Genomic DNA, 23,828 nt, shown 5'->3' on the forward strand with positions numbered 1-23,828 from the left:
CTACAGGGGATATCTAAGAGAAGCACGTTATTTTCTGTGCAGAAGTGCTGCCGACATTGAGATTCAAATATTTTATATAATATGATTCAGAAAGTTATAAAAAAAATGACGATTATTATTTCACAAACTTTAAAGAAAAAGCTTTATTTAGTTTTTTAAAAATCCATTCAAAAATCCACACGGTCACACAAGTTTTACAACAGCTGCTTAAACATATCACTGTTAAGATACACTTAAGATCCTTTCATAAATAACAATAAAATAACTGCTACAATAAAAATGACTAACAAAGACAACTGAAATTTCAGCCTACATACTCTTTGGGGGATAGCCTATTTTAATGAAGGTATTCACAAGTAAAAGCCTATTACAAGACATTAAATTACAGATGTGTCATGTTTTCCCGGGTTTATTACAAAATATTGGCGTTTTGTACAGTCAGCATTCACATATTTCCCCCTGAAATATGTGGATTCCTCAGATAAGTTATCACAAAATATTTTATTGAGCAAGAAACATGTTTAAAATAAGTTGAGTGTTTACTTTGAGTTTTAACCCCGTGTTGAAACATGCAAAGAAGCACCACAAGGGGGCAGCATGGGAAAACGTACCACCCCAACGTCTTCCTAGTGAAACGAATGGTTAATCCGAATTCTTGTGAGCTGGTAGCACTTAAATATGCAACGGAAAGAACCGTGAAAACTTGAAAGCCCAAAACTAGAAAAATCCATTGTAAGCATATCTGGATAATTACAGCAAAACATAACACACAAAATTGAAGATGAAGCTGTGCTGACGATGAGGATGAAGAAGTCATGTCTGACATGTGGGCCTATCAGAGGAGGTATGTCGTGTCCACATGACGCAACAACAAAAAGACAAAAAAAAAAACGCTGTAAGAATGAGTTCTTCCTGAGATTGGAAATGATGACACGTGTTTCAACTGCGTGGGTCTGATGTGATCTAGTCTAATCTAGGGGGGGGGGGGGATGGTGGGGGGGGGGGGGCCTCAATAGTTGGGTCCTTTACTGAAGGGGTCCCGCCTCGACATGCTGCCGTAGCACAACGCCGGGTGACACGCTCCGTTCTGACCCGGGGGCCCGGGCTGTCCTCGCTTACCCTCGGCCCCGCTCTGGCCGGGGGCGCCCGGTTTACCCGCCGACCCCTGCTTGCTGTAACCATGGGGACCCATGGGACCTGGCGACAAAACGTTACGGAGATTGGTCACGGTCATTGTTGTGTTTTCCTGCGGAGTACCAAACTGGCTCCTTGAGCAGGATGCTACCGACCCGACCAGCACGTTGATGCAATGTATGTATAAAATCGATGAGAGCCAACGGCTCGATTTCAGGGCCGAATTATTACATTTAACCAAACTCAAAAGAAAAGGCTCTGTCCGAACGGAGCCTTAATTCAAATGCACCATCGAGAAGCCTTTTATTTTATCCCACAGATTCAACGGTTCTCTGGTGTCTCTTTGTCTGTCGGTCACGCTTCAGACGACCCCCGTACGGATTCATCAGCCCCTGGGTACATTAGAATGTATCTCCCGGTGGACGTAATCGCAAGTCAGCTTCTATATACAGGGCAGCTATCAGACCTTTAAAAAATAATTAAATGGTTTGCTAAAATGGATGATCCAATATCTATAGCCTGTATCAGCAATCTTCTGCGACCCCATATGCATATCAAAGGATCCCAGTGGGGTCGATACCCCAATATCGGGAACCACTAGTCTGCGACTCCCAGACCTAGGGATCTGGACTTGGTCCCTGATGTCCGTAGCCTGTAATTATCCCAGAGCAAGAAGCCCATACCTGCTCCTTAATTACTTAATCCATTTAAGATGTTTTTGGGTAGAAGCATCTGCTAAACAACTCAATAGTTAATTAAATGCAAAGTCAATACAGTCCAAGCTGTACCTATTAGTATGCGTGTGGCAGTAGAAACCAGATCCACGTTCTCCAGCTTGTAACCCAGGGTTCTAACACCAGGGGATGCATGTCAAGCTGTCCTCGAGTGAAGTGCTGCCTTCTGCAGCGTCTAACTCTTTCCCCCTGTTCAAGGGTACATACCACCAGGTGTGAGTGTGATTAGCCGTTACAAGCTCGTCTTGAAAATTTGCAGCTTCTGACATCACAGGTGGGCGTGTCCACCTAGATGTATGACGGATAGATGAGCAACGTTTGCTCCGGTCCACTGGGTAGGCTGGTAGACTGATCTATCCAGCACACATCCCCCTGTGATGTCGGGAGCTGCACATATTCAAAACAGATTGTAACGGCTGATCACACTCGCACCTGGTGGGCGGATCGGGCCCCTTTAAGGGGACCCAGCCCCTCCCACCGTGTCTTACCTGGAGGCCCCTGTGGCCCTGGATCTCCAACCTCTGATCTTCCTGGGTTTCCTGTATCCCCCTTAAAGCCTGGATCCCCTGGGAACAAACACAAAGACACACACAAACACGCTGTAGATATTACTATATCCATGTACTGGCATTGATCTATCTGTGTGTGTATACGCTGTGTGTGAGTGAGTGAGTGAGTGAGTGATTCAGTGAGGGGAGTCAGAGTTTTAGTGTGAGTGGGCGTAGAGAGAAAGAGAAAGAGAACGAGAGAGAGAGAGAAGTCAGTGTTAGTGTGTGTGTGTGTGTGCGTGCGTGCGTGCGTGTGTGTGCGTGCGTGTAGGTATGAGTGAGTATGAGTGTGAGAGCGAGCGAGTGTTTGTTTGAGTTAGTGTGTGTGTGAGTCAGTGTGTGTGTGTGAGTTAGTGTGTGTGTGAGTCAGTGTGTGTGTGAGTTAGTGTGTGTGTGAGTCAGTGTGTGTGTGTGAGTTAGTGTGTGTGTGAGTCAGTGTGTGTGTGTGTGTATCAGTGTGTGTGTGTGAGTTAGTGTGTGTGTGAGTCAGTGTGTGTGTGTGTGTATCAGTGTGTGTGTGTGAGTCAGTGTGTGTGTGTGAGTTAGTGTGTGTGTGAGTCAGTGTGTGTGTGTGTATCAGTGTGTGTGTGTGTGTGTGTGTGAGTTAGTGTGTGTGTGAGTCAGTGTGTGTGTGTGAGTTAGTGTGTGTGTGAGTCAGTGTGTGTGTGTGAGTCAGTGTGTGTGTGTGTGTGTGTGTGTATCAGTGTGTGTGTGTGTGTGTGAGTTAGTGTGTGTGTGTGTATCAGTGTGTGTGTGTGAGTTAGTGTGTGTGTGAGTTAGTGTGTGTGTGAGTCAGTGTGTGTGTGTGTGTGTGTGTGTGTGTGTGAGTTAGTGTGTGTGTGAGTCAGTGTGTGTGTGAGTCCGTGTGTGTGTGTGTGTGTGTGTGAGTTAGTGTGTGTGTGAGTCAGTGTGTGTGTGAGTCAGTGTGTGTGTGTGTATCAGTGTGTGTGTGTGAGTTAGTGTGTGTGTGAGTCAGTGTGTGTGTGAGTAAGTGTCTGTGTGTGAGTCAGTGTGTGTGTGAGTCAGTGTGTGTGTGTGTGTATCAGTGTGTGTGTGTGTGAGTTAGTGTGTGTGTGAGTCAGTGTGTGTGTGAGTCAGTGTCTGTGTGTGAGTTAGTGTGTGTGTGAGTCAGTGTGTGTGTGTGTGTATCAGTGTGGGTGTGTGAGTTAGTGTGTGTGAGTCAGTGTGTGTGTGTGTGTGTGAGTTAGTGTGTGTGTGAGTCAGTGTGTGTGTGAGTCAGTGTGTGTGTGTGTGTATCAGTGTGTGTGTGTGTGTGTGTGTGTGTGTGTGTGTGTGAATTAGTGTGTGTGTGAGTCAGTGTGTGTGTGTGTGTATCAGTGTGTGTGTGTGTGTGTGTGTGTGTGTGTGAATTAGTGTGTGTGTGAGTCAGTGTGTGTGTGTGGGTTAGTGTGTGTGTGAGTTAGTGTGTGTGTGAGTCAGTGTGTGTGTGTGTGTATCAGTGTGTGTGTGTGTGTATGAATTAGTGTGTGTGTGAGTCAGTGTGTGTGTGTGTGTGTGTGTGTGTGTGTGTGAATTAGTGTGTGTGTGAGTCAGTGTGTGTGTGAGTCAGTGTGTGTGTGTGTCTTCCTGTCCTCAAACGCTCCTTAAACCTTTCCCTAAGGTACCTTTGATCCCCTGAATGCCGGGATGTCCGGGTATCCCGCGCCGGCCCGGGGAGCCGCTGGCGCCCGGGACCCCGGGGTACCCCCTGAGGCCGCCGGCCCCCACTGGCCCCGGGGGGCCCGGGGACCCGGGGCGGGTGTAGCACCGGGAGCAGCTGGGCTGCTGCTGGCTCAGCAACAGCACAGGAAGCTCCGCTGGGGAGCAGAGAACCACAAAGAAGGGCTCGTTAGGCTCGTTAGGATCCGAGGGCCCAAATAATTATTAAATGGGTTGTTGAATATTTAACAATTATTATATAAATGAAAAGTGGGGAACAGCCCCCGAGACTTAAGGTCTGGGGGGCTGTTCCCCACTAGTCACGGGGCCTGAGGTGAATAAGTGTTTTGGTATATACTACACATGAACACTCAAAAAATCCACAAGATAACACTTTTTTCCGGGACTTATTTGTTTTTATTAGCCAACAAAGCGGGGCATTTTGCGATGATAACAATATCCCGAGTTTGAGATCTCAATCATGGGATATTGCCCAATATCCCGAGATAGCGAACCAATCAAATTACTTACCTTCAAGCATTGCTCTGCAAATCTGCCTAATGTGCTGGTCTGAGGTTTCGCTGCCCTTTACAAACGAAGAGAAAGAAGCGGACTGTGTTGAAATACACGTACGATAATCATCAGTACAACCGTTGTTGCATAGGGTGGTGGCCAAAGTACCCTTCATACAATACTATACAACACAACACAAAGGATTGTGACCACCATCGAGGACACAGAGATCCCTGGCTCTGGATTTATGTCCCTGTCGTACCTCGAAACGCCTCCCCAAGAATGGATAATGGGAGACATCATGTTGCACGCTCAGCTGGTGTCAGGGTCAAACACTCTGACTAACGAGCACTCAGAATTCCTGAGGCTCTCAATCGTCTGCGAGTTCCTCCAGGGAACTGGCAGCCTTCTGGTGGGTCCTCGTCTAACACCATCGGGTTTGTCGGGCACAAGCACAAAAGCCCAGCCTCACTTCATTCCACCTCATCATCACCACCGTGATGCCGGCGGTTTCTGGTGAGGTCTTTCCCGTTCAAGAAGCACCATACGTACGGGTTGGCCTTCTGGTCCCGAGGGCCCCTGAGAGCCGCTGGTCCCAGGCACGCCCCGGGACCCGGGAGGGCCCACGGCTCCTGGCTGTCCGGGTCGGCCGTCCTGACCTCCTGGGCCCCTCTGTCCTGGGTCTCCAGTTGTCCCTTTCTAGCCCAAACACAAGCGTGGAGTGAGCCGAGCGCAGACAAAGCAGCGCTGCGACGACGACGACGACGACATGGGGGGGGGGGAGGACGACATGGGGGGGGGGGGGAGGACATGGGGGGGGGGGGGGGGGGGAGGACGACATGGGAGGGGGGAGGACGACATGGGGGGGGGGGGAGGACGACATGGGGGTGGGAAGGACGACATGGGGGTGGGAAGGACGACATGGGGGGGGGGGAAAGACGACGTTTCAACACACCTCTCCCTTCAGGCCACTGGAACCCTCAGAGCCCTGTCAATAACAACACATCGACACAAACGCTCATGAGTAAACAAAGAGGACTAATGATTATCGTACGGGATTGTACCACTACTCATACTTATACTGGTACCAATACTATGAGTGACAACAGTAAGGGAACGAAAGGGAAGAATAAATATAGTGAAGGTTGAAAAATGTAAATAACCAAGTGAATGTAGTGTTGAACAGTGATCACAGATATATATATATATATATTTGAAACTTTTCTTGATACTTAAAGTGTCATTATGTATTCACATGTTTTTTGTCAGCTGTGTGTTTTCTTTCTGATGTCATCCATTATTAAAGTCGCAGTGTGTTAGATTAAGCCCCTTCCATTGTTGTGTAACTGTGTGACGCAAACTAGCGTAGCTGGGAAGGCCGGCTGGCGTAGGTGGGAGGGGTTTGGATGTGTCGATAGTAAGATGAGACAATCCCCTCTGCTGTCGGTATGTGAATGTGTGTAGGAATGGTTGTAACGCGCTTTGGGCAAAAAAACATTGTCAAAGGTTGTATCAGCGATGTTGGGTGACGTCTCTTCTGTTGGTGTTTGAAGTGAGATCCCAAACAAACAGAGCCAGCTTCGCCCCTCCCTTCCGTGTTTCGAGCATCCAGTAAAAACGATCATGAACGCAGCGCAATACCCCACAACACACACCTCTTGTCGGTGATTGGTTGGAATACTATTTATTTTGGTTTAGAGTGGTTGGTAGTATCATTTGTTTTTGTGTACGATCTCGGAGCATAAGCTGCCCACAGAGACGCCGTTTTTTGACGGCCTGCTTATGGGGCGGGCAGCTAGCGGTCGTGAGGAAAGATCAGATGAATGTGATCATTTATGTTTTTCGGCCTAACATCGCTGATACAACCTTTAAATCCCCGAAATGTAACGTGACGTCAAGATAATTTTAAGCAGCGAGCTAGTTGAAATGTCACATTGCGACTTTAAAAATAACATTTTCTCGAATTGACTTTCTCAAGGAAAGCTGTTCTTCAGCGTTAAAGGCACCCAGTGCAACTTTCGAGGCTTAAAAATAAACATTCAATTTCTATACCATTACATACCGACATTTAAGCAGCAAAGATGAGACGTCGTTGTGTGGTGAGAACTGATACAAAATCGATAACAACAACAATGCCGCCATTTTCTTTATTTTTTGTAACCTACAATAAATAAAGCAGGCTTCCAGTCAATGGAAAAATGGCTTCTCCCCACCGGCGATTGTTGTTGTTTACGATTTTCTATCAGTTCTCACCACACAACGACGTCTCATCTTTGCTCCTTGAATGTCGATATGTAATGGTATGGAGTTATTGAAACTTACTACGTGTAAAAAAGACTAGAAATTGAATGTTTATTTTTCATTGAATGTTTACATAAAGTTGCACTGGGTGCCTTTAACAACATTTACGTATTTATTAATACAAGGGCCAGTGTATATATAAGGCAAGAATGAAGACAAGGATGGAAGCACTCACACGCTCCCCTGGTCGTCCATGCTCTCCCCTCTCCCCTTTACCTCCCTGGGGGGAAGAACAGCACATAGTTCACAGCACCAAAAGAAAACCCTGCACAGCTTCCATTATATGTCTGTGTGCAGCATATATATATATATATGCTGCACACAGCCATATAATCGATAAATAAACATAATCGGAACACACATAAGCTATATATATAATATATAATGAAAATATATATATATTATGTATCAGATATCATCGGAACACACATGAGAGTTACCAGGAAACCATAGCATATGGCAAAAATAATAATTGTTGTGACATAAACTTTGGCTGCTGCTATTTAAGTTTGGCCGCCCCCAGATTTTGAAAAGCATGCAAGGCGCAGGAACGTCTGCCAATTGTACTGTACTTATCGAGATCTGAAATATAGCAGACCTCTCCATGTTGTCCAAATCTATACCAGATTATGCAATTCTTTTTTCCTTACTGGATGAAGAAAATATGAATCTTATGTGAAAGGTTTCTCAAGTAGGGGAGCGTTTTCTACATCAATCTTAGTATACTATTGGAATGGATGTTTTCATGAGCCGAACATGGCAGCGTTCTTTGGCTCCGGCTGAGTTGGCATCACGCAGTTTTGTGCAGGGTCATGATCAACTTTAGATATGAGGCAGTCAGGGGGGGAATGAGTGTGTCTGTAGGGTACCTCTCCTCCTCTTTCTCCTGTACTTCCTCGTTGGCCCTGATGAAAGACAAGAACATACTTTTAGCACCGCCATTTTGATCTTTAATACATTTTTTTATAATAATTAAAAAAACGGATTGAAATCCCTTATAAATTCTACCTCCACCTTCATTATCAGTTGCAGAACACAGAAGACTACAATTAAATGTCATTCAAGGCATTTTATATGTTTGAACGGCTCAACCAGAATTGGCAAATGTCACTTTAGATGTATGCTCAAAAACAAGCAGCGTTAAATATTTATGTGAAGCAATTTGAAAACATTGCAACAAACGAAATGTTTGCAACGTCACGCAGCCAGCCCAGTTCATGTAAATATTAGTTTTGACAAATCACAGGCATGTTCATCCTGCCAGATTACTGCAAGTACTTCAGTAATTACTATAAGTACACAGTATTTGTACCGCTGTATCACAATACAGTGAGTACTAGAGCTATGACAGACATATCAAAGGATCTTGGACTAAGATATTCTTAGAATAAGACATTACTAGACAGAACTGCTGAATCATTGTTAGTATACAGTGGCGAGACTACAGATGTCAGGACTACAAGGGGATTCTATAAATACCTTCGTTCCCATCAGGCCGGGCATGCCTGGGTGACCTGGCTCCCCGGCCTGTCCCGGACTCCCCGCTTTCCCCTTCAAGATGTCATCCAGTACAGAAAGACCATGTATTAAACACTTCATTGAACCCGATTATTGACCCCATCAAATGTATTCTACCCACACTCAGTGGCTCAGGGCACATTTATCGTTTCTGCAGTTGTCGTTTTCACTGTAACTTCCATTCCTTTATTGAGAAACACCAGCATTTCAGAATATAATAACACAAATTGACCTACAAGATTTGAGAAAAGAAACATACTGGGTTTTTGACTTTGTTTGAATCCATCCTTCGGATTAAAGTGTTCAAACAAAGAGTGTCGTGGTCTGGGCATGTCTGTATGTGTGGACCTCAACGTTACCGCACGGACATACCTCCTGGCCCGGTTTCCCGAAGGGTCCTGGTGCTCCGCTCTCTCCCTTGCTCCCCTTCATTAAGAACCAATCATGGATTACATTAGGACCGCCCATGTCTGAGCAGGCTGCATACCAAGAGAACAATGTGGTTTACGTCCTATAGCTACGCTGCACTCTGTCCAGGTGGTCTGGGGCTTTTTCTAGGAACCCGGTCGTGTCGCACCTGGAAGTTCGAGCAGTTTCTCCAATCTTTATTGTATGCCTTGATTTTTTGTAAGCCTCACTCCTGTGAGTTGCTTTGGATAAAAGTGTCTTGCGGAACGACTTAATAGTAAATCATGTATGACTTAAGCCTGTCTATTTTCCCATGATGACATACAGTGATCAAACACATGGAACACGAGTACACTGTCGGCCACACGTTTAATTTAATCATCCTATGTCTCAAGAACTATGATCTCAGCGATCTCCTTCGTAGTCACTCTCATTTCAACAGAACCAAGAAATGTCGTTTTTATTTTAACTGGTAAGAAATCCTGACATGGACCGCATGTCTATTAACTCTGAGCTTCACTCCTGTGCCATGTAGCAAAGCACTCAGGCTCAATTAACGGCGCAAGAACTAATGAGATCTGATTGGCAGACAACTGTTCCAGGCCAGACGAGCCCACACTATTGGGAGTTTCCACGATGTTTCCACAGACCAAATGAGGCTGTCTGGATTACCACTTCATTTAGCATCATTAGCATGGCAGCCATAGCACAAATTACTCAATAGTATATGCTTCATGATTCCTGATCAAACACAGATGAAAGGGACCAGCGTTGCTGCCTTCTTATAATGCTGTTATTATTCCAACTTTCTAAATCAGGGAAGCTTTAGATTTTGTCTTTTTGTCAAGTCAAATGCATCAGCATTTTTCAATATGCCATACACTGCTATGAGTTCATCTGGTTCACTGGCGTCCTACACTTACTTATCCTTTGAATCTACCTATCTACTTCAAGGCAATATCATGTGGCTTAACTGCCAGTATTTAATGTTAACATAATAATATACCACTGCACAACTAAATGTACATAGAGAACAAAATAGCAGTGACTTAGGAGGGAAAGCAGGGTTGTCTGGCGACTGGAACGTTGTTGGTTTGTTGCTCCTCCTAGCTAGAGGAAGACACCAAACCCTGAATGCTCTCGACGCGCTGGCTGTTCCCATGCATGGCCGACACCTCCGTTGGTGTGTGAATGGGTTAATACGAGGCACAAATTGCAAAGCGTTTTGAGCAGTCCCAAGTGTGATAAAGAGCTCTATATAACTACTAATTACCTTGGTTCCAGGTAGTCCAACAGAACCTCGTTCCCCTTGTAAACCACTCTGACCCTGCAGGGGCCAGAGAAAAGCATTTGTGCTGTTATCATCATCATTATTATCACCGCTATGCTCAGTGAATAAAAAATTGAATTTGGACTCACAGGTGAGCCACTTGATCCTGTGAAGCCCCTCGGACCAGCTGGTCCAGCTTCTCCCTTACAGATACAAAACACATTGGTGTCTCATTGAAGCAGTGCAATCTGCAGCTCTATAAGAACAACAACATCAATTGTTAAACATAGATAAAGGTTGAAAAAGGTAACAAAAGCAGGAGCTCACCTTAAGTCCATTTTGTCCGGCCATTCCAGTCTGGCCAGGTAATCCCTAGGAGCAAGAAGAAACCTTTAGAATAGTAAAACGCTGAAACTGCACTCCATGGTTTTCTTCCCAGTATTTACTTGGCCTATTTTTCCATTTCAGCATCAATCCATCCATGTGTGACATTCATTGATGTATTTAATGGGGCGGAGTAGTGCTTGTACACAGACTGAACTCTTAAATGGTCTGGACGTTCAGAAAGACGAGAGGACGTACTTCATTAATCATTCAAGGAAAATATAACTGTTTCCTGCCACCGTTAACGGCGGAAAACCGAATCCATTTTGATGCTGAACACGATGGTTCTCGGGAGCCACATCAATGTCAGACATGCTGCCACTAACAACCAAGACATACGAAAGATATGGGACTTTTTTAATGATCAACATGACTTACCCGATGGGACTCAACATCAAAATAAAATAGTTGCTTGCGTGAGCAGCCTGCAACAAATTCTAATAAAGTATGATGTTTATGTTTGTCAATGGAAATGTGTTCTGCTTTACATGCAGGAAAGGGAAAGTTAAATTCATCAGTTCAGAGCACTGATTGTTTATGAGCTTGATCAGAACCAAGGAAACCGACGTGGAAACCCTCAAGCCCCTGGTTTCCACGTAAAACTAGTGCAGATGTCAAGCGGTTTGATCACAACTGTGAAAAGCACTGGCAGAGGAACAGCCAGAGTCAGAAGAAAAGACAGACAGACCGACATCAATGCAGACGAACATACGGACCGATTGCAACGGCGAAGGATTATATATTATTTTAATATATTCTACATAAAGCTTGAAAGAGTGCAGATACCGCCTCCTTAAATCATCCACTAAATGTTTTGTTCTGGTGGAAATAATGGCTTTGTGGAGCGACTGACTCATCATTCGTAAATCTATCACTAAACTGCCAGTGCGGCATTCGTATTCAGCGCCGATGGAAGATAACGGTTAATTTTAACTTTTTATTCCTCAAAATGGTTTCTCTGTCATCAGCAAACTGAGGCCTCGGTTTGCTCAACAGCAATCCTTTGCGTGAAGGCTGTGGCCCGGGTGGCTCGTTACGTAACGGGGTTATCCTGGAATGAACCAGAGGGGGATCACCCATCATTTCCTGGCTGTGGAGGCCACTCGCATGCTGCTACTCATGACCTCATGGTACTTTGTTGTTTGAACAGCGAGCGTACAGTACATTCAAATTAGTGTCAGTCTAGTTCCTGGTATGCGTTCTGCAATACGTGGCTCGCTATTATGAGCCTCACATGCTTTGCGTTTGGCTTGTTTATTCTTTGGGTATTATTCTAGCAATGCTTATTTGAATAAGATGCATATGGTCGGCTTGATTTTCCCTATACCGTCGTTTTCCTTAGAAAGGTTTCTTTTTATCGTCATAGCACTTTTTATTTAAGAGAGTGAGAGAAATCTGAGAACACTGTTCCCCCTGAGGATAAATATAGAACACATACAAGCATGTGTTTGGATTTCACGTCTGGCAGAAAGAGTGACTGAGCCAGTTGCAGAACTGGGATGCCGGCCATCACACGTTTCACCGTGGCACTTTGTCAACTTCAGACCGTGTGGTGGACGCGAACCATCAACCACAACATGCGTTTGTGAACACAACGGCCGACATGAAGAATGAGGACGATGACACGATGCCTTACTGGGTGTCCCTCCCGTCCGTCCAGACCGGGGATGCCGTTGGCGCCCGCCTCTCCCTAAAACACAAGCACACGGGTCGGTCGGCGGGAAGCTGTTCGTACGGGTCATTAAACGACACACTGGTGCAGTAAAAGACTGGCGTAATGAACCGCCTGCCACTGTTTTGGGCCAATGCGTCCTGTTATTAATCCGTCAATGGTTGACAAGACTCGGCGAAGCGTACCTTCTGTCCGGCCCTCCCCGGAATCCCGTCGATTCCATTTCTTCCGTGTATACCCTTGAAATAGAACGAAAAGATTTGGGTATTTTAAGCTATTACGGGGTCTCTAAACGGGGCTAATGAGGAGGATTCCTCGTACGTACCGGCTCTCCCGGGTGACCCGCTGGCCCGGTTGGTCCAGGGATGCCCACAGCCCCCTGGGAAGAGCACGAGAAGTGTTTACCCATAACTTTACGCATCGTAACATCGCTTTTTAGTCAGCCTCTATGCTGATGAGATGACGTTTCTCACCACTTTTCCATCTTGTCCTGGCAGCCCTGCTCTGCCCAGGAGTCCCGGTGAGCCCTGCAAGACGAAGTTCAACCATTTAATGAAGTCGGACTCAAACGCCCCTTCACATCTTTCTTTGACCTTGGAAGCAGGCATCCATGACATGTTTTACTCTGTTTAATCCACCGTGAAACAGATGCAAAGTGGTTCCCGTAGCAAGCCATTGTCATTACATAAGATCAAAGCCTACCGCTAATAGACCATAGATAATGTGCGACCGGGCAACAGTTGTTTAGGGATGTCCTTTGAGGTCTAAAATTAGTACATCTGTAGGGTGTAGCCAGTAGATAAACTCCCCTGACCCCTGGAAAGTGGAAATGAGCATGGATGTGGGTTTGGGTCGATAGTGAACAATGTGTCGCACCTTTTCCCCTGGTGGCCCGAGCTGTCCAGACATCCCTGGCTGGCCTCTCTCTCCCTGAAGGAATGAGTCACAGCTTACAACAATGATCACAAGGATTTACTAATTACTTTGACAATTAAACCAATGTGCCTCATGTACCTAGAGACAACCTTGGTTCCGTCTTTGTTCTAAAGAGGGGCGGCGGGGGGGGGAAACGAATGCGGAAATCCGAATCCGTTCCGCCACCCAGATGGCCCATGGTGATAAAGTCTAATTAGGCACAATAATGAAACTCCCTACCATTGCACCGGCCGGCCCTAGCTCCCCCTTGAACCCATCAGACCCCCGTGGGCCCTAAGGAGAATGAAACACGGAGCACAACTTGTATTCATAGGGTTGGGGTTATGGTTGGGGATAGTTCAGTGTTGATTATGGTATACTTAAACTACCTCTTTTCCCGATGGACCCGTTGGCCCAGGATGTCCTCTGGGACCCGGAACACCCTAGAAGAAAAAAGTTGTAATGGATGTGTTGAGTGATAGACATCAGAGCATCATATACCATTTCATGATATTTTAGAATGTAGATATATTATTTTGTAGTATTTGTAATAGTCTTGCTTGCTGGAGTATTTTGAATGCAATGTTCTTGCCTGCACCATAAGGAGCGGGCATGTCTATTGGTTAGCTCTTTGTGTTGGTGGAAGTTATTTTGGTATATTGAACTGCTTAGTACTCACAGGCTTACCCTCAGCACCAGCTGGTCCTGTTTTACCAGGCTCTCCAGAGCCCCCTTGCTCTCCCTGAAGCAAACGGGAAGATGATCATTGATAAAAAAGAAAACAAGTCGTTTGTTTAACAAGACCAGGTATGTAATATGTTTTAATTTCATGGATGTACACTGTCAATTTGACCATTAAACCATGGGACATTTGGAATGATGCTTTCCTTGAATGTGCTGCCTCAATTAATTGTCTGGTGGTGGGGAGACAAAACATCTGCAAGCCAGCGATGCCTCCGACATTTTGTGCGTAACTACGGGCAGTAAAAGCATGGCTGCGTGACCTTATAAACACACGTGTCCCCGCACCAGGGAGGGCTTGTTCTCAAACATTCTTGTTGCCCAGATAAAGCCTCTGATGAGGTGCTCTTAGTGTAGTTAGCTTCTTTAATTGAGACTGTGTTATCCGTTAAGGACATGAAACATTTTGTTGCTTGTTAAGGACATTTCCACTGGGGCAACTATTTAGCCTAAGCGGCAATCTGGTTCTGCTTTACACAAACATTCAAGTATACAGAACCCAACACCACTGACCTGTGTTAACTCACAGCGGCAGCTAGGGATCTGTCATGTTTAAAGTAACAAGTGCCAATTTAATCCACGGTCGGTATAAAATCCGTTAAGAGAGAGAAAACCACTAAGTAAGAATTTAGCAGGGCAGCTATCCAAACTATGAAAGTGATAAAAGCTATTTGTCAAAACAGCACTTTGGTAAAAATATGTATGATTGAATTGTATATAACGTGTATAGGCCAACTATACTTTATAAAGGCCCGCAATTATTCACCTGCATACATAACTACGGTAATAACCTAAGAATCTTAAAAGCTCCCCTCTTGACTGATGTCTGATAAACAATAAAAACAGGACATGTTTCTGCACCTCTTCTTTCGACACGTCCAGTATTGAAACATTTCCCTGACATAAGAATATTCCTTAACAGATTCCCTTCCTCAAACGTTGCTCCAGAAGGCAGACCAAGTTCAAACAGACCTTCATGCCAGGCAGTCCACTGGGTCCCGGGGGACAGGCACATGGCTCTGGGGTGGGGTCGGAGTAATCAGGACTGTTGGCACACTGCAATGACGCAAACAAAGCACTTTGGTAGATACCAATCACCACTGGAGATGGTGTGCACATGGTGTGTAATGAGCCATGCGCATGCCAAGAGGTCTATATGAAACGGCCCCCCCAACATGACGCCTTCCGCGCCATACGCCAACCGGTGTAAATCATTTCACATACGCCGCCAAGAAATATCGCTCCCAGGGGTATATCCGTAACTCTCAACCCCACTGTCTCACGCAACACAACAGTTCCAGTGCCAACACAGAAACATACGACGGATCAATCAACCCGCGTGAACTTGAACCAGGTTGGACAACAACAGAAAAAGGCTCCTCTGATTGTCATTGGTTTGAGAAGACATACGTTTAGGTTTAGGTTTTTGGTTGGGAATGAGCTAGCATTGTAGCATCTCACAGGGTGGTTAGTTAGTCTAGCTGCTGGTCTATTTCCAGTGAGAGTGGTAGCAAGCCAAGTAGCTAGCTTGGCAATTGTGCAATACATATAAAATGTTATAAAGTAAAGACAATATTTAACTAGGCATATGGGGAAGGGCATAAAAAGACAGTGGGGGCATTTCATGATTTTTTAAGCAAGCCTGTGTAAAAACCCTTCCAAATGTAGTCAGTATTTATATCATCAACCAAGCATTGTAAACGTTAATTTGGCACTGGATTGGGCGGCTGAGAAAAGTGCCAAGCCACCACACAACGCTGGTGGTTATACTATGTTTTGCAAACAAAGGGAAGTGCCAGATGTTATAATAACACACACACACTGTAATGGGTTTGAAACAAATGTCACATTTAAAAATAGCATGACAAGCAAACAGAACAATTCAATGTCATTCAAGGCACGATTATACTTACGATTCCAGGTATTTCACAAGCGGTTTCTCTGGTGTTCTGCTCGGGATCACAGTAGATGCGGAGCTTCTGAATCTCGAACTACCCAAAATAAAATAAAATAACATGATTTACTTCAGAGTAAAATGAGAAAATACTTAAATGACCGAGTGGGATGCGGTTCATACAATACAATCTGTGAATCAAAGGAATTGGCACAGACAATGTCTAGTAGATGTCCGAGTAGAATAGACTGACTATGTGGGCCAATATTTTTTTATCACAGAATTTAAAACTGCATTCTTCTCTATGAATTTTAGCTTGACACATTTACACGGAAATGGCCTTTTAATGTCCTTTAGACTATGGAAAAGACTATGGAAAATAATTTACCGTGTGGCGAGTACCAGAGATGGGAGTATTAGGCACAGAACAAAAGCACTCCTTGTGAGATTTGTATTAGCATGCTAGCCTTAAACAATTACAGCTGTACATCCGCTTCCAATAACCCAGAGAAAAGTTAAAACCATCCATACAATCAGGAATCAAGAAGCACTCCAGTCATAGAAAGGTGACAAAAAGACCTCTTCACTAGACCAGTTTAGTTTGAGATACAGATACCAAAAACATTAAGATATTGGCATCACTTAAAGGTGTCTCGAAATAAACCCAGTTACACAAGTCCCTTCTTATTGGTGTTGCTTTTGAATAGAACAACAGAGTTTGTGCGTATGCAGTGCTGCATCTGGCCACAGGCCTATCATTAGAGCTTAGAATGTGCCAGTAAAGTTAGTTAAGTGCAGTTATAAAAGGTTTATTGTTGTAAATGTCATGTCATTTGTTCTGTTGTGTTCCTACTTATCTTTATATTGGAAGAGGACATGGTTCAACATATCTATAGAATAGTTTTCAGAAAAAAGCTTGGCCATTTGTTCCAAATTAAATATTCGAAGATGAAAACCATTATATTTTCTTAAAATCTAGAAAGAATGGGAAAAAAGCTAGCATGATTGCATCAAATTTACAAACATTATATGTTATTTTATTTTGTCTTTAATATGTAACTTTCTATTCTTGATAAGACAAACCCGATCAGGGACTTAACATCTGTGCACCTTTGATATGAATAGTATAAAAAATTCAGAGCGCGTTTTTATAGTGTTGTGGTGTCAAAATGTTAAAAAAGTATTGAAAATGTTCTAAGCACATGAATTAGTTTGCTTTTAAACATGTTTAAAATAGAAACAGTGCTGTAAACCTTTCGCCGTCCTCATTGAACGTACCGGTACGGTGGTTTCTTTGCTGACATACTTCCCCACTTGGGTTTTCCCGTTTATAAAGATCCCAACAGGGGGATCCAAGGGCAGCGTCTCCACTTCCAGGTCGTCCACGTACAGCGTCACATCATCCTCAGTCACCAGAAGTCTGAGCTGGTGCCACCTCTCATCAAACAGGACCTTTGTCAAGAGAGACAGCATGTTGGAAACAGCACGTTGGAAACAGCTATTGGCGTGCCGCTGCACATTAGCACATTACTGCCTATCAAATGCAAGGCATTAAGGAGCTCCACATGTCCTGTGGTGAGAGACTGAGAGAGGAGAGAGCTACGAGGGTAGACAGACGGTGGTCACTACAAATGAATGCCTGGTGCCATGAGGGTTGGGAACGTTGTCTCTAGCTCTGCTGGGATGTGTAACCATCTCTAATGGAGAGTTAATGGACGCCCCTTTGAGCCAAGACCAGGGCAAATGATTGATTGCATGTGTGAAAATAAATAAACAAATGAACAAGTAAATAAGTAAATAGCAGGGACGCATGTGATGCATGCGCTGGAAAAGTCCGGATTCTGAGGTTACATTGGGACAAAGACGACATTTATGGCGGAAGCAAACGGTCAAATCCTTGGTGCCACTTGGGAGATTTAAACGACAATGTCAGTTTTCTTGGAACGCATGAAAGATTCCCAATTCCAAAATAATCCCTCACCGCCCCCACCAAAACCCATGGCACCCTCTAACGCAAAGCATTTGTGCGCAAGGGGTCGAATGAATCGTGCCAGCGTGCCTCTGTTCAGCTGTTGGCAGCATGTGTACGGTTTCGGTTTACCCTGGCGGTCTTTGGCGAGAACGTCACGGTCTGGATGCCACTGGGTGCCTCGCTGGTGGTGGTGAACGCCACCGTGTAGTCCGCTCCGTTCAGCGTCACAGCCATCTGAGGTTTGTCGTCCTTTGTCTGCACCCGCCACAGATCCCACTCCTCCATGGTCACGGAGCCCTCGTACTTAAGGGTGGAAACGAAGACGTAGGAGGGCGGTAGGCCGTCGGGGAACAGGGACCTTTCGGAGACCAGCAGGCCCAGGGGAAGAGGGGGAAGATGTCAGTTGGTCCGGTGATAATACGATGATCGAAGAGGCATTGGACAAGCAATGAACTCGCAAGCTTACAAGCAAACAAACAAATAAAGGAAAAGCAAAGCCAGTAGGAAAAAGGGAAAGAAAGCACAAATTACCTTGTTGAGTCACTCAGATCAACACGAGATGTTACTTCATAGGCTCGAGTCCCGTAAAACGACCCCTGTGTCTTTCGGGTCTTTTTGGCCAAGTTCAAATGTAGCAGGAGGTCGAAGCCCTTCTCCTCGCGGGAATCGATCGCTATTCGGTTCGGACACACGGTCTCTGAAGGAGCCCAGAGATAAAGGACCCAAAAGAAAACGGTTACCACAAAATCATACACTTAATAACCATCACTGTAGAATAATCCGACATGAGTTTAACGTTTAAAAGTTGCGGCCTGAACAGTGTTATGGTCTGTTGTGAAAGGGGCCTTAGAGACCTACTAGTCTCTCCTGGTCGAATTACAACTCTTATTAAGAGACAATTGACTGGAAACAATGTGTTTATGTTTAGTGAACAGGGTTTATAAACATTATCCACATTTCTGTTGTTTAACCCCACTTAGCACAAAAAATCAAGACTGTTTAAAATGCCAATGCACGCTCCAAAGGGGGATATTGGCCCTGGTGTCCCTCAGATTATGTGTTCATTAAAGGATAACTTCAGGATTTCCAAACTGGATCCTATTTTCCTATAATATTGGGACTAGGTTACTGATGCGGAAAAGAATTTTTCGAAACTGGTCCAGAACTAAGAAAGAGCCCAAAAAGGGGCTGCAATCAAACCCTATGGGGCAATAGAGCCCTGGGAACAAACGTCCTGTAAAGGTGCTTGTTTTACCACTGACTCTGGCTCCGATTGTTTACAAGTGTCTGACAACATTATGGAAATTACAACTCATCACTCGCAAGTCTTCTCCGCGAGTGAGACGTGACAGAGGGGGATCCTTCCCATAAGGTTGTCAGACACTTAACAACAATCTGAGTCTATCATGGGCAAAAACAAGCACTTTTAGAGGACAAACATTGGAGGGGTGCAATTGCCCCATTGGGTAACATTGCAGAAGTTTGGTTGCTAAAGCATTCAGGCTCAATATGCCGCCTTCGATCAATCATTTAACGTCAAGATAATCCCCAGTCTTGGCCGACCAGTGGCCCAATGGCGACCAACAAGAGGCCCGGCATTTCGTACCTTCGCACAGCTTCTGGCGAATGACCTCGCGGATCTTGTTGATTGCTTTGTAGTCCACCACTGAGAACACGTAGGTGGACGAGGGCTTGTTGGCGATGTCCCGCAGCTCAGACACCTCCGTCTCCGACCCCACGCCGATGGCGAAGAGGATGATTCCCTTCTTCCTCGCCGCCTCGGCAGCCTGCAGCACCGTGTCCTGGGACCTCCCGTCGGTGAGGACCACGGCGATGCGGGCGATGCCCCTCGGCCCGCGCTCCGACAGACCGAACAGTTTGTCTGTGGCGAACTGGATGGCAGTTCCTGTATTGGTGTTGCCGCCCATGTACTCGATGGACTCCATGGCCGTGATGACCTCCTTGTTGGATAAGTGCTTCCCCAGGGGGATCTGGAGGACGGGATGGTCGCTGTACTGGACCACCCCCACCTGCACAAACTTCTGGCCGATGTTGAAGCTGGTGGTGATGTTGACCAGCCATCGCTTGACTATGTCAAAGTTCACGTCTTCCACACTCCATGAACCATCTAGGATAAAAACCAAGTCACAAGGAGCCGTTCTACAACCTGAGGGAGACAGAGGGACACATCCAAGCATGGGGTTAACGTAGGGTTTTAGATGTTATGCAACCATTCTGTTAACGCAAATGAATTGTCTCAAACATGAATTCAACATGAGTTTTGCTTGCTTATGTCATAGCAGGTTAAAAAACAAAGTGCTTACATTGCAACATGTGGTTTACAGTAGCCTACATGATTTCATTTGTATGCTCTTGTTACGGCATGCATTACAAAATGTCCAAATACATCAATGAAGACAGAAGCAAGCTTACTTCTTAAGTCTTCATCTTGTGCTGTGCTAAGCAAATGGAGGAGCATGAAGCACAGACACCGAAAGAGAGAATGCATGGATCTTGTTTTGTAACCCATAATGAAGCAGTACCAAGCTCCAAATGTGCACCTATAAGGGAATGGAGACACATGCATGTTTTTGGCTGTGATAACTTGAAGGGACAACAAATATTGCATTTGAGATGAAAGAGCCATGTCATTTTTGCCTTGACAGATGTGGGGAGCTGTCGCGTCTAGACGAAGAACAATTGATGGATTAACAAAGACGCCTAAACTCCCAGATGGGTTTGGTCCATCAGAGGCTGTGTGAAGCTCAGCAATGCAGGGAGACTGAATTATTTGCTTGCTCGGTTACGAAGAAGATTGTTGCGATTGATGGCATAAAATGAATCCCACGTTTTTTTTTTTACATGTGTCTTGTTTTGTTACCATTTGAAGCAAAATCGTCAATCATTTCATCCATCTGCCTATCCTCCCCCTGACTCCATTTTAAGCCAACTGTGAAAACAAAGACAAAGCCAGAAATGTAGGAAATAAGCCTGACATCATGTGCAGATGATAAGGAGGAAACAACTCAGAATGATGCATAGCGACCAGAAGCACATCTCGGAACAAGACCCGAGATAGAACTGTTGCTGATGTTGTGGGTCAGATATGGACAAACAAGGACAATATGAATTGTGTTGAAATATTTGTTGATACAATTTGGCTGACAGATTATGTTAGTACTGACAATTGTTCCCAATGGATAGTTTCTAGTTTTGCAAGCAGAGCACTCTTCGACAGGAGACAATTGTTGCGTACATATCTGTACCCTGTGATTGTTGGCATCTTACTCTGGCCCATGTAAACAAATAAATAAAATGTAGTTGACTCTCAAGGCAAAAATGACATTCAGAAATGCATGATTTGTCCTTCAAAAACAGTCATGCATGCAAAAACAAAGAGAGAATTGTTTCATGAAGGGCAAAGTCATACCATGAGCTCCTGATGGTGCAACCTGCAGTGGAATGAAGGTTATGGTCATGCCAGTGAAGTGAGGGATGGGATGGAAGGCATTGATCAATGAGATTAGTCTGCTACGGTCTCTTTCAAAACGTATAAACCTAACCTAGAAAAGGCAGAATCTGCTCGGCAGCAATGCTGAGTCAGGTAACGGGGAGATTCCCACCATGTGTGAGTAAAGCGCACGTTTCCGGTCGCATGGTGTTTTCTCGGTGACTGCTAGCCTAAACCTATTCTCATTGTAGTCGCCGACCAGAGAAAGAGAGAAAAGCCGCTGACATTATAAAAGGGAAATTACTTCAACGAGGACCAGACATGCTGCACAAAAAGGAAACCAAAAAAAAGGAAGTGAAAGGAAAGAAAGCTTTGACTGTGATTGAAAACGGCACCGACACCTTAAACACCGCGATCAAACTGCATCCGGAGGGGTCAATGCACAACAGTTTGCCAAAGGGCACAGCCCCAGGGCCTCATCGTGGCATCGTAGCGCTATGGCCAAGGCGCTATATGGCGTGGTGCTCGTGGCATTACTCGGTTTTTCCACCATGTTAAACGCTGGGACACAGCTCCACATGGCTGTGCAGGGCTGGCTGGACTTTCCTCCTCCCTCAACAGAGGCCAGTGTATCGGGGGGCTGGGGGCGGTGGGGGTGGGGGTGGGGGGGAGGTGCTGGAAAGCCCCCTCCTCGACCCTGGCCAGTCGGCGTGACATTTCCCCTCAACTGAGCTTCCCTCAACTGGAGCATTTCTCTACACCTCTGCTTGCGCCACATGGAATTCATTTGTGGCGTCAGACGGTGAAATTCCATCTCTGGAAGGCGACCAAACACATGTTAAGGTACGACGAGAAGGGGTGCCATCTTTTTTTTATTCGGGGAAGATTGAAGGGACGAGTCATTTTTACAGAGTGTCGTAAAGAAATGTGAAATTCGAAGAATTCGGAAAACGAAATGGTCCGATTGTCCACGTGGGTCTGAGGTTTATGTAAGACAAACGTGCGGCAATTTTACACAATGAGTAATGCGCTTGAAGTCGAAACAGGTGAATGCCAGTCTTCATATGGCATTTACAGTGCTCTCCGACCTATTGACCCCTGAGGTTACAGGGGCAATGCAGACTCTTTATAGCTACTGATCCCAGGCAAGATCACAGAATGACAGTTATGTCACCTGTTGCACAAAAAAAACACAAACAGTAACTGTCAAGTACAACCTCCACGAAACAATAGCCTTAGCCTTCACTTTGACACTTTACAAAGAGAACTTTTGTTAAAAGGAATCATCCTGTTTGTTCCTCGGAAATTCATGCTAAGCCCTTCACTTGTGGTCCAGCTGGCTGTAGGAGTAGGGAAGCTGTTGAACAGCTGATTCCTCCCACCTCTTCAGATAACCTTTTCAGCATTTCGGGAAAGGAACGCTTGAGTCATGACATACCATAGATTTTCACCATAACAGCAGACTGCATATGCTGAGCTTTAAATATCCCACTTTGCTTTGAATATCACATCTGTCACTAAAAAGGGCATCCAATCCTGTCAGCATGGTCTTTAAATCATAACCTTAAACAAAGATCACGCAAGCCTGAAAATATTGCTTTTCGGACATGAACCTTTTTCCGCATAATGCAGTTCAGCCTGGCCTACAAACTCGCCAAGACAGACTGTGTGTGTGGGTGTTCATGTGCAATTGAAGGAGTTTTGTTTTGATATACCCTAAGCTCTTTACACATCCAAGAAAGCAATGAGTTATCAGTTCTCCAGTGCAGTGAACTCTGTCGAAATAAACATCTGTGTTTCATAATAAATTTTTGCATGTTCTTCTTGAAATAGGCCTACTAGGTGTCTTTTCCAACGAGTAGAACGGTGAGTCCATTCAATTATTTTGCAATCATCTTAAGCATGGATGAATGAATTACAATGACACGTGCATCTTTGGATGTTTTTGAACGACGTTGTGCGTAAAACTGATTTGGTACTTGGCTAAAGCAAATTTCTGGAGATCGTTTATGATCATTCTTTCCTTGACAGCGGCTGGAGCAGGGGACTGATAACGGTCCTAATGTCTTCAACATGCAACTGGCTTCAGCACAGGTCCAGCACACTGCTCCGAGATCCATCACGAGACAGTGAGCAACTATTTACACTCTGAATTAAACAAAACGCAATGCAAGACAAATAGATCTGACAGAAAATACACTCCAGGAAAATGATATTTGACCATATCAACATGTAATGCGTCATTCGCCCTGACATCAGTAATAACTGCATAATAACCAAGCAATTCCAATATGCTGTGTGTTGAAACGACCCATAAACAAAACAAATTTCAAACCAATCCACTTATTACTAACGGTTATTAACGGTTACTGCATAGATTGCATGGGAGAAAATGGTAAACAAATATCGATATATTACCAGAGGTGAGCGAGGTGTAAGCAGCAGCAGCAGCAGCAGCAGCAGTGGTGCTTGTAGTGTAAATTCCTCCCCGTCTTCTCATTGACAGCCAGACGTCAGTGCTGCGGTGTTGTCCTTCAACTCCAGAGACGGAGCTGTTGGGTCGGCGTAGCAACGCACATGTGTCCCTGGTGAATCAAAGAGCCTGCCCTCTCTGTTCCAGCCGTTCCTCTGTTACTCTCTGTCCCTCTCCCCTCTCTCTCTCTCCCTCTCTCTGTCTTCCTTCCTCCCAGACGCCTCTCTCTCTCTCTCTCTCT

General features: G+C 45.1%; 1 protein-coding gene across 4 annotated transcripts; it reads right to left on the reverse strand.

Moving 5' to 3' along the window:
- Window positions 1-125: 125 nt before the first annotated feature.
- Window positions 126-23,828, reverse strand: col21a1 (collagen, type XXI, alpha 1). 4 transcript variants are annotated; one of them, XM_060072702.1, is made up of 30 exons: window positions 23,533-23,826; window positions 21,094-21,115; window positions 20,097-20,224; window positions 19,270-19,830; window positions 18,195-18,360; window positions 17,793-18,021; window positions 16,970-17,143; window positions 15,711-15,788; window positions 14,770-14,853; window positions 13,736-13,798; window positions 13,446-13,499; window positions 13,297-13,350; window positions 13,018-13,071; window positions 12,615-12,668; window positions 12,467-12,520; window positions 12,327-12,380; window positions 12,106-12,159; window positions 10,413-10,457; window positions 10,235-10,288; window positions 10,089-10,142; window positions 8,780-8,833; window positions 8,369-8,440; window positions 7,759-7,794; window positions 7,065-7,109; window positions 5,544-5,576; window positions 5,141-5,287; window positions 4,607-4,661; window positions 4,042-4,233; window positions 2,357-2,434; window positions 126-1,197 (listed from the first exon to the last, which is right to left on the reverse strand). In XM_060072702.1, exons 1-30 carry the CDS (start codon window positions 23,612-23,614, stop codon window positions 1,010-1,012), a joined length of 3,018 nt encoding a protein of 1,005 aa, XP_059928685.1. In that variant the 5' UTR covers window positions 23,615-23,826; the 3' UTR covers window positions 126-1,009. The 4 variants fall into 4 exon arrangements, with proteins under 4 accessions (XP_059928685.1, XP_059928686.1, XP_059928687.1 ...); XM_060072703.1 differs by lacking the exon at window positions 21,094-21,115 and having other exon boundaries at window positions 23,533-23,825; XM_060072704.1 differs by lacking the exons at window positions 20,097-20,224; window positions 21,094-21,115 and having other exon boundaries at window positions 23,533-23,825.

This window comes from Gadus macrocephalus, chromosome 15, assembly GCF_031168955.1.
Source record: "Gadus macrocephalus chromosome 15, ASM3116895v1".
Taxonomy (NCBI): Eukaryota; Metazoa; Chordata; class Actinopteri; order Gadiformes; family Gadidae; genus Gadus; species Gadus macrocephalus.

Excerpts from the sequence above, each read along its gene's own strand:
- col21a1 (XM_060072702.1), bottom strand. The coding sequence starts at position 23,614 with ATGAGAAGACGGGGAGGAATTTACACTACAAGCACCACTGCTGCTGCT. Across the intron at positions 10,458-12,105 it reads ACGGACGGGAGGGACACCCA|GGATTACCTGGCCAGACTGG; the intron begins GTAAGGCATCGT and ends TCTTGCTCCTAG. Across the intron at positions 8,834-10,088 it reads TTGGACTACCTGGAACCAAG|GGGAGCAAGGGAGAGAGCGG; the intron begins GTAATTAGTAGT and ends TTCTTAATGAAG.